The sequence below is a fragment of the Falco naumanni genome, chromosome 10 (genome assembly GCF_017639655.2).
Source record: "Falco naumanni isolate bFalNau1 chromosome 10, bFalNau1.pat, whole genome shotgun sequence".
In the NCBI taxonomy this organism is placed as follows: Eukaryota; Metazoa; Chordata; class Aves; order Falconiformes; family Falconidae; genus Falco; species Falco naumanni.
The window spans coordinates 24,936,292-24,946,956 of record NC_054063.1 but is presented as its reverse complement, the minus strand read 5'-3'; the positions used below and the strand labels follow the sequence as shown (position 1 = coordinate 24,946,956).

General features: G+C 50.7%; 1 protein-coding gene across 1 annotated transcript; it reads right to left on the bottom strand.

Annotated features, from left to right (window-relative positions):
• Window positions 1–426: 426 nt before the first annotated feature.
• HRH3 (histamine receptor H3) lies at window positions 427–3,882 on the bottom strand. The gene is made up of 3 exons (XM_040608916.1): window positions 3,672–3,882; window positions 3,186–3,352; window positions 427–2,284 (listed from the first exon to the last, which is right to left on the bottom strand). The coding sequence occupies exons 1-3, from the start codon at window positions 3,880–3,882 to the stop codon at window positions 1,400–1,402; spliced, it is 1,263 nt and encodes a 420-aa protein (XP_040464850.1). The 3' UTR covers window positions 427–1,399.
• Between the last annotated feature and the right edge of the window lie 6,783 nt (window positions 3,883–10,665).

Below are 10,665 nucleotides of genomic sequence, written 5' to 3'. Positions count from 1 at the left end.
CAATGCTGTTAAATATGAGCATTTGCCATGGCAACTAATTACGTATTTGTATTATTGTATCACTGAGCAGTGCCAACAGAGATGGGCAGTTGAAGTATTTTGCTTTATGGTCGTATCACCTCCGATCCCAAAGAGGTTACAGAATAAATGCCAAGTATAATGAAGCAGAGATAAAATGCCTAAGAATTTATGTTAAGACTGAGGCTAGAGCCCCGTATCTTGAATCTGGTGCTCTGTCTGTGGAATTAGTTGACTGCTTCAAAAATTTAAAAACTAAAAAAGAGAAAAACTGCTTTTGTCACCTGGATTGGCTCAACCTGGGACTCCATTCAAATTATGTATTTTAAAAGGAAGCATGCAGAAGTTCTGGAACTTGCTAAAATTAAGAGTTCTGAAACTAACTTAAAGAAACACAAGATGCAGTTCTCTCAGTGTTTGTCATTCTCTGACACATTCCCAAAAAAGTATTTTGGAGATTCTGCAGAAGAGATTTTAAAATGTCTTTGGGTCATCATGAGGGGAGGCCATGGAGAAGGTGATGCTCTGCTGCCGCCTTTCACGGAGCACAGCAGCTCCGAGATCTTCGGGTCTGCCAGGACTCCCAGTCCTGCAGGGCCAGGGACTGGGCTTGCTCCTGCCACACACCTCCAGGCAGCAGGGAAGCTCCCGTGTGCTGTGGGACCACTGGTTGGTGTGTGGCTGGACGCAAAAGAAATGGAATCGGTTTTGAAGCAGGGATCCAGGGGTGCTCAACAGGCTGCTTCAGAATGCTCAGTATCTCTGATTTTGGCTGTTACCTCCTTAGGGCAGAGATGTGCCTCTTCTTGGGGGGTGGAGGTGGGATCTCTTACACCACGTGCAACAGGGCTCCAGACTATGGCTGTAGCTGCTACGGCGATGAAGATAAATGAGGTGTTTTCCTTCTGAAGTTCGTTCTTTTCTTTCTGTACCACCACATACGTCTAATATCTTAAGTGCAAGGAAGAATGCTTCCATTTATGGGAAAAATCAGGTCTGCAAACAGGTAAACTGTAGCTTAGTCCAGTAGTTTTAGGTTAGATATTTATTTCTGTTAGCTTTTGGTTTTCAGTTTTTATTTTTGTTTTAGCAAAACGCCAGTGCCGCTTGGCTGACTAGGTGGCAGCAGAGGTCTTCTGTGGCACCTGGAAGTGGCGGACACAGATTTCACTGCCTGTAGTTAATGTCAAACCCCCCTTGTCCTGCTATTCTGCGTGCTTTTTGTTGTTGATGAACTAGAACAAAATAACAGTGGTCTCAATGCTGCCTTCCTCGCATACCCCAGACCAGTGCTCTCAGGTTTTTCCAAGGAAGCATGCTACTACTTTTCCATAACATGGGTGTATGAAGCCAGGGCTCGTATCCACACACAGGGCTGGCTTCACTTCCAGCAGTTCTGCAGGGGATCGTGAGGTTGAATCTTTAGCTTCTTGGGACAGAAGAGTTTAATAAAAGCTCTTCTGAAGCTGTAGTGGCAGAGAGGGTATAGGACAGGGTTGACAGCCGAGTTGATCCACAGCAGCCAAAAGGAAGTCTCGTACCAGAAGTCAGAAATGCAGTGGCCATGGCAGCCAGCACGGATGATCATCAGGAGTGTGTATGGTGCCCAGCAAATCCCAAAAATGCCCACAATGATTGCCAGTGATTTAGCCACTTTCTTGTCTCTAGAGAGCCTGAAGCGTTGAGTCATGCTCTGGGACACTATCCTCATCCGTTTCTCTAAGGACAGGGTGGATGCTGAATTCCTACAGCTCTTCTTGTTGCTACACTTGGGCTTGCTGGAGCTCTCGGAGCTTGTTGACAGCGGCTCTTTGGCATCCAGGCTGGTAGCAGAGGCTGCTGCTTGAGCTTTGCTCTTAGAGAGGTCGAGGGTTTCAGCTGGCTCGTTCTGCTCCCACTTACAGCATTTCAAAGAAAGCTTTGCTTCTGGGCTCGTTTCCATCTCTTCAGTGAAGGACTGGTTGTGCACTTCATGGAAAATATCCAGGCGTATTTTGGTACGCTTCTGTATGTTCAGGTAAATGCTCAGGTTGAAAAACATTACACTGATGAAAGGAGTGAAAAACTCCAGCGTAGAGGCTGTCATGAGAAAATACCAGTTGTAGAAAAATTCAGCGTAGCATTCCCCTGTGGGTATGATACTCCGGCCTGATATGTACTCCCAGCTGATAATGGCAGGTCCGTAGAGCAGGAACGCTAATACCCACACCATCACCATCTTCAGCACCGCTTGCTTGGTGTTGCCTTGCTGGGCTCTGTAGGCGACCTGCAATGGGGAAACCTTTTCATAAGTATGGTCACGCACCCTGGCTTGTTGAGGCTCCTCACAAATGACCTGTTAGCGTTTCTGGTAAAGTTGCTAGGCAATATTCCTACGGTCTAACAAATTCATATGCCACAGGCAACAGGAACAATTGCTAGATAAATCGCGCTCCTGCAGGGTAGACTCACGAACCCTCATCTTGCAGCTCCGAAAGCTGACACGGTGTCTGCTTGGTGGAAATGTACTGACTCGGTTGGAGCCCAGCAGCCTGCTGCACCCCACCGCTTGCCTGAGCTGCCCCCAGCGAGGCTCTGTGACCCCTGCGGAGAGGGATGCCCCAAGCCCTGGGCCAGCCAGGCACCTAGCCCTGCTGTGCTCCGAGCCCCGTCACCCATCCTTGTTGGGTCAGGGGACGAGCAGAGGCAACAGCTCAGATCTGTCTGCAAACTGCTCGACACCTCCTGTGAAAGGCTGAGCGTTCTCTCACCATGAACCCAGAGACCTTGGGGCTGTGCCCTGGCAAAGTCGGTGCCACAATCTACTGCCATGGTAGCCAGGGAGAAGCCGGTGGTCCGACTGCAATCTGCTGCTTTGCCCTGGAGATAATAAGCCCCGCAAGTCAGTAACAGGGCTGCTCTCCTCGCTGACTCACCCGTCCGCTCCTGTTCTGCCATCTGGGAAGGGCGCACCTGCACGATGGGGTCTGAACCTTCAATGATTTAATTACGCCAGAAACACTAATCTGAAACCACAGCTGAATGATGTATTTGTGGGTAATTAGTGCTTTCCATCACCAGGCTGAAAGATTCCTAATTTCTGGAGGATTCAAAGAGCTTTTAATTATTGGCGGGGAATAAAGCAGGAGGAGAGTTATTCCCCTCTCAGCTGCCATGACAGGACTCACCGCTCTTGTCACCGAGAGGAATCTGTCGTAGCTGATCAGCACGATGTTGAAGACCGAGGTGGTGCAGAGCAGGTAATCAACTACCAGCCAGAGTTTGCAGAGGCTTCTCCCGAAGATCCACCTCCCCGTCAGCACATAGGGCACGTACAAGGGGATGCAGAAGGCACCTGCAAGCAGAGGGCTCCGTCTCCATCGGGACGCGGGGCGCGCCCCGGGGGAGCGGCGGCGCCGGGCCGGCTCCTTCCCGCACCCGGGAGCGGCCCGGGGGGGCGCGGGGCTCCGCCGGGGGGGACCGCGGGGTGCGGGGGGGGTGGGTGGGGGAGCTCAGCGCGGCCGCGGGGGGCAGCCCGCGGGGGAGCCCAGCGCGGCCGGAGGGGAGGACAGCCCGGGAGGGAGCAGCCCGGGGGGGGGACAGCCCGGGCGCCCAGCGCGCCCCGCCGCGGAGTTGGTGCCAGTCCGGTCCGGAGCCCCGCGGGGCCACTTTACCTACTAGGAAGTCCGAGATGGCCAGGTTGAGGAGGAAGAAGTTGTTCTGGGTGCGCAGGCTGGAGTCCGCCACGAAGGCCAGCATCACCAGCGCGTTGCCGGCCACCGTGACGGCGATGAGCAGGGCCATCAGCGCGCCCAGTGCCGCCGTGCCGGCGGCGGCGAAGCGCCCGGCGGCGGCGGAGCCGTTCAGCGCCCCGCCGCTCTCCATGGCCCGCGCCGCGCCGCACCGCACCGCGGGGCTGCGCCCCTCCCTGCCCCGCCCCCCGCCCGCCGGGGCCGCTGCCCTGCGCCCGGCGGGGACGCCGCTCCAGCCCCCAGCCGCCCTGCGCCCCCCCGCATCCCCCAGAGCATCCCTGCATTCTCCCTTCCCCTCTCAGCTCGGCAGCATCCTTGCATTGCCCCAGAGCATCCCTGCACCCCCCTAGAACACAGTCCTCCTTCCCTCTCATCCCGGGAGCATCCTTGCATTGCCCCAGAGCATCCCTGCGTTCTCCCTTCTCTTCTCAACCCGGCAGCATCCTTGCATTGCCCCAGAGCATCCCTGCACCTCCCTAGAGCATCCCCACAGTCCCCCTTCCCCCTCAACCCGGGAACATCCTGGCATTGTCCCAGAGTGCCTTTGCATTCCCCACAGCAGGAACATGCCTGCTTCTCCCCAAAGCATCCCTTCCAAGACAGAGGCCACGGGGAGTGTTTATGGTTCCTGCCCCAGGCTCTCCACCTCAATGGAGAGGAGTGGAGGTCAAGGCTTATCTTTCAACCAGAGGTCAGCCAGGATCGCTCTCTGCGCAGGCAGGGCAAGGAGGGTGATGCTCCTGCCCCTGCCCCTCACTGGCAGCAGGAGGAGGAGGTAAAGCTGCCTGGGAACAGGCAACTCTTAAGCAAGTGGCCCTGCCGCTTGTTCTGCAAACCAGGGACTCCTTGCCCACAGCCCCGGGCTCCAGGGAGGGGATTAATGCTCCCTCCTCCCTCCACTTGTTTAGCTTTTCATAGTTAAAGGGAATAACTTTTGTTTGAATGCTTTCTTCATTTGGTGATACTCCCAGATGATGTCTACAAATATCTTAAGGGCGAGTGTCGAGGACGGGGCCAGGTTCTTTTCAGTGGTGCCCAGCAACAGAACAGAAGGGGCAATGGGCACAAACTGCAACACAAGAAGTTCCTTTTGAATATGAGGAAGAACTTTTTTACCTTGCGGGTGACAGAGCCCTGGCACAGGCTCCCCAGAGAGGCTGTGGTGTCTCCTTCTCTGGAGACACTCAAAATGCACCTGGACCGGACTCTGTGCATCCTGCTGGAGGTGACCCTGCTTCAGCAGGGGGTTGGGCTAGGTGAGCTCCAGGGGTCACTTCCAGCCCTGACCAGTCTGTCGTTCTGTGATTCTGTGAAGTTACCTACCACTGTAAAACCTCTGTGTGCAGTGCCTGCTCCAGACCGCAGGAGTGAAAATGTCTTCACAGGTGCTGTGTCCCCAGGGTAGGATCAGCTCACCACAACCACCACCTCTGAAGAAGGGCATGGGGGTGTGCAGAGCAGCAACACTGGAAGCCAGAGAAGGATACTGGCTGGAGACCCTGGCCAGGAGCCTTTCTTTCTGGGGAAGTCTGGTAAGCTGTGTACATCTCTGAAGAACAGAGGTCAAAGAAAGCAAGGCAAGAAAATTGTGTGAACTCAGAAACATGCATGAACTTAATGCCCAGGGGGTTTGCTGCCTTGTGATCACTCCAAAAGCTATTTTCACATCAGGAGTTGTTACAGCCTCGCAGAATTCTGCTTCAAACCCACTACCATGGCCACTGTCTTGATAGCAGATGCAGATCCTGCTGCGAGGAGGCTGAAAGGGCTCTTTTAAAATCATGGTGAATCATTCACAGCCAGCAAAGCCTGGAGGTGAGAGCACCTCACAGCGCAGCACAGGCAGGGAGCCCGCCAAGCACTCCCACAGGGGTGGCCTTTGGTGGCACCCACCAAAGGGTGGCCTCCAGCAAGGACCAGCCTCATCCTGTCCCTTGACTTGCCCAGCACTGAGACAAGTTGCTGGCTCCACGTTTACATCCTGGCTTTTCTTTATCCAGGGGCTGTGCAGGGGCAGCGCTGGCAGGCTGTGCCTGATGGGCAGGCGGCTGGGCAGGCCTGCAGCTGCCTGATGTCCCCTTCCTCCAGGGAGCCAAGTGTCCCTGAGCCACCCCAGTCCACTCCATGGAGGGACCGGCCCCTGCTGCTGCTGCATCCTGACGGAGGATGTCACTGTGGGCTCGTGGGAGCCACGGGTGGGAGAGCAGAGGATGCTGCGTGTGGGAGAAAGTCCTGGTCAGTGGGATAACGGCTGGAAGGTGCTGTGTGCCCGTGCCAGGCTTCACGGAACTTTGTGTGTGACTTCAGCTGTGCTTTGAGGAAGATCAGATTGAGCAACACACCTGACTGAATTCCCAGCAGAGTGTTGAGTAGCCCGGCTGTGCAGCTCTAGCGTGGCCGCAGCAGAGAGGACCTGAATTTTGTGCATATCATCTCAGACGTGATGGAGAAAGGGCTTTTTTATTTCCCCCATGATGTTTAATGAACCCAGAGACCACTTCCATTCTGTCACTGTTTGTGATCTGGTCTTAAATGTAATCTCTAGTTATTCAAACAAACATTAGTATTAATTGAAATGTTTACAAATTCCAAATTATTGTGTGCATGTTGCAGCAGCATTATCACTAGGAGCTGTTTGCCGATTGTTAGCTGTCATTCATTATTCAGACTTTTCACCATCCAGATAGAAAGCAGAAACCGTACTTTGTGCCTAAGGTAATTTAGAAAGTGATTTGCAAAATGTAATGTGGATAAATCTCAATTATTGTTTATCCAGAGTAATTTGCCAGGAATGTTAGATAAATATGAGATGACAGAGCTTAGCAGACTATAGTTTTCCTGGTCCTGATGTTTCTCTCTTGCTTCAGCAGAAGAGCAAATATGTTTTTAATTTATTTCAGGAATCATGCTGTCTTGGTGATAAAGGAAACCACCCAGCCTAGAAGGGGTAGTTAAAGCAGGTTACATACAGACATGCAAGCAGATGCTGTGATAACTATTGTTTTGACCTGGCTTACACTGTACATATGCCACAAGTAGATGCCCTGTATTTTTATAAGTGCTTATATACATTCATATAGGGTATATTGACCACCCTGCAGTCAGGACCTGGGGTCCTTTTCTTGGCTAGGAGGCCTCTGGAGACTCAGAGCCTACATACTGCTTAATCCGTGCGTAAATACAGGGGCCAACACGGGACCTTCCCAGAGCGCCAGAGCTATAGCTCAGCTATAAGCTCTCCCAAGCCTGGTTTCTCTTTATTCTAAGGTTGTGACAGAAGCAGGGACTGGTGATGGCAGATGCAGAGGTCCCAGCCCAGAGCTCCCTCCCAAACTTATTCCCGAGGCCTTCTGCCCTGCTGCAGGGACATCCCAGCTGGCTGCAGCGAGGCACTGGAAGAGCCACAGCTCACAGCCCGGGTGCTAAGGTAATTCGGTGTTCCCTGAACGCACACCCATGGTTCAGCCACACTAGCAGACAAGCCTTAGAAGCCCCTGGAAGGGTGAAGAGCTTGGGGCACCCTGCTGCCGCTGCTTGCAAAGCAGCTCCTCTCCTGGGGGGCTCTTAAGCAAGGAGTTGCGAGTTCTCTTCCCCTCTCTGCTTCCTTCCCCGCTTTATTTTTGAGAAGCGTTTAGCTTGAACATTAATTCTGCAAAACTTCTATATCTTTAAAAATGAGGCAAGGGTAATATGTGGCTTTTTGAAGGCTGCTTTGTACTAGAAGAGAAGCCTGCACTTGAAAGTCATTTTGCATTCAAGCAGAGAGCAAGAAGTGAATAAACCTCTTGTAAGATGTCTGTTCTGGGGAGTTTCTTTCTGATGAGAAGCCTTCAAACTAAGCGACAAAAAGCTTCTGCAGCCTCCTGGTGTTTAGGGAACTCAAGCTTTGGATGTAATTTAGCTGTTGGCCCTATCCTGGACTTTGGGCGCTGCAAAGCCTGTGCAGTGCCACACCACAGAGAAGTGCCTGAGGACCACCGTGTGCTTCTGGCTTTGCTGAGCCTTGCTGGTGACCATTGCCACTCTGCTTGGCACTGGTTACTGTGGGGAAACAGGCCATCAGTCTGACTCATGGGGTGTTTTGTACATGCTTTGTATGCATGTGGCTTTGTGCCACTTGCTTCTGTGTCTATTGTTCATTATTTTAGGTTGGAAGTCCTTGAGGGACCAATTTGGAGTTCCCTTTGCACAGATACATTTCCTCTGTTCAGCATCTCATTTATGTTTTCTCCTGTGACTTGTAGAATTGCACATAGCTTTACAAGGTGGGCGGAGGAGGTATGGAGAAGTTCTGTCTTCTCCAAGAACTTGCATCCAAATAAAGTTTCCATGTGAACTCATTATGTTGGCCACTGAAGACACACTGCTGGGATCTGCGCTTCCCAGTGGGGCACCTTCTTCTACAGGTCAGGTTTGATTCTCCTTCTTTCTAAAATTTAGCCTCCTATAAATTCATTAAATCCCCATAATTATGATATTATAAAAAAGCTATGGTTTTATTAAATGTGTAATTCAAGATGTTTTCCTTGTAACACAAGGTACAAGGCATATGATATAGTCCCTGTCAAATCAAAGTCTGTTACACATGCATCTGTTTTGTCTTGGACCACTGTCACTGGTTCCTCATGCATTTATTTGCAATTCATTAAGATCTCAAAACAACATAAGCCAAAACACTGCATGTGGAGAACTGTGCTACAAGACCTGTTTTCAGCTTCTTGGGGCTGTAGAGACGCTGAGATTTTGTTAGATGCTCCTTGTCTTTCTAATGAACCAAGAAATCCAGATGCAAGGAGTTGGATTGCTCCTGGCTCTGGGAGGCATGTCAGCATGTCTGTGATGAGCTAACCATTGGATTGCTTTGTTATTTTTATGTCATCCACTGAAGTTTTATTCCATGAGATATCTTCGTAGCTCTGAAGAGTACATTAAAGAGCTTCTTAAAGATGGCACCATCTTGCCCACAGGTAGCTCTGCTATACAGTAAACCTGGAGCTAGGGGGATATTCCTTTTTTGGTGGTTGATTAAATATTGATACATAATTGACTGCATGTCCCATCTTCAGAGACTGTGTTGTTCTTCTATAAATGACAAAGTGATAATCATGCCTGAGTCATTAAAACAATTAATACACACTGTCTCCCTGGAGTTTGTCTTGGAGAGTACATGACCTGAAATCACTTTCACACACATCCCAGTACAGACCAACCGAGAAAGTCACAGCCAAATTCCATGTACAAATACTCGTGACTCCACGAGGCAGCAGATGGCTGAAAAGGTTAAAAAATTTGCTGCCCCTCTACTCCAGGCACATCAATAATTCAATGCTTCCACTGATGCGCTTGGCTCCAGCCAAGGAATCACAAAGTGCACTGGCATCAGGAACAGTGCCTCCATCACAGGGCACAGATGTCTGGGCAAAGCATCCCGCCCGTGGGTGAGCTCAGCTGCGCCAGGGCACAGGTGTGCGCCCATCTGAGCATTACTCTTGCTTGCTTCTTCGTGAAGGGGAGAGATGGAAGCTCCTGGAATAAATCAAATAAAACCAGTAAATCAGGTGCTAATGACGAGGGGGTTATTCATAATCCATAGGGACAGAAGTAACGTCCTCAGGATGTTGATGGGCCTCCTTCCACCCACCATGGAGGAATTTGCACTTTGGCACAGGTTTAGATATGCATCATTGCGATTACACAGCGAGAACAGCTGTGTGCTGAAATCAAGGGTTATGGAAATCAGAAGGCACATTAGCATCAGTAACATTTAACGGGGAAATGGGAGTGTTCTTGACACCTTCTCTTTGATGTCTGTCTGTCTGTGCCATGAGGGCAGAGCTCCCACACCGAGGAGTTTGCTCTTCCAGGGAGCAGTGCGGTTGTGCAGGGCTGGAGGCAGCGCAAGCTCCAAACCTCCAGGAGAGATGCTGTTATGGCTGTGCATGAATTATGGTTCTTCCATTGCTTATTTCTGTCCCATGGAGCCAGTTTGTCTGTGAAACTTTAAAGAAAGAGTTGATTAAAAAAACTCTTTTATGTTCATGTCTTTAGTGATGAGAATTGAAAGTGCTCTGGCATTCGCGCAAGTATCTGTCACTGTGAAACCCATCCTTTGGTTTATTTCCTTTTCTTCTGCTTTTCACCATGGGAAATCTTTATTGCATTTGGAAAATGCCTTTTTTTGAGATTCTCTCACAAGTTACCAGCACACGTGGGTGAGGGTAAGGGCAGTGCAGCAAAGAAAAGAGATTCCAGAATGGCTGAAGAGGAAATCTCTGGAGCAGCCTTTGAGCTCCTTTGCCAGACCACCGAGCTACTGCACAAACAGGGACACCAACCCTCAATATAAATATTTTACAGGTAGCATCAGAGGATAGGACACAGAAAATGCCATGGGAGCGTTTCCTATTCTAAAGATGCCTTTCCAGTGAAGTGCTACCCTTTGATATATATTTCTCTTTTAAAAACAAACCCAACAACAAGCTGTCTGTCAAACCTGGGGAGCTATTAGCACTGAAAAATAGCATGGCAATCCAAAACTGGATGGGACGTCAGGAAATCACTTGTTGGGCGTGCTTCGTCCTGCTGCTCAGCCAGATGTCAGAACAGCTCCTGCTGGTGGCAGGAGGTCTTTTCCTTACCATACTGTAAGGGATTTACAAGTTTGATGTTGGATAAAGATGATGGTGACTGGAATAGTCCTCAGGAATGCTAAGTATCCTGCGAACCACCTTTCAAAAAGGTAGGAAGAGCACTAACGTCCCTGCTCCCTCAAAGCAGCATGTGCTGGGAGCTGCACTGCGCGGCTCCAATGGCAGCAAAGCCACTGCGTCTCTGAGAAGGACCACAAGTGCTGGAGAGGAATTGCCCCCAACCTGGGCACAGTGTATGTCCATCTGTGTTCAGAACAAGTCCTACA

What these genes read in the sequence shown, in the direction of transcription:
- HRH3 (XM_040608916.1), bottom strand. Translation starts at nt 3,882, where the DNA reads ATGGAGAGCGGCGGGGCGCTGAACGGCTCCGCCGCCGCCGGGCGCTTC. An exon ending in CATCTCGGACTTCCTAGTAG is followed by an intron (nt 3,353 to 3,671) that starts GTAAAGTGGCCC and finishes CTCTGCTTGCAG; the next exon opens with GTGCCTTCTGCATCCCCTTG. An exon ending in TCCTCTCGGTGACAAGAGCG is followed by an intron (nt 2,285 to 3,185) that starts GTGAGTCCTGTC and finishes TCCCCATTGCAG; the next exon opens with GTCGCCTACAGAGCCCAGCA.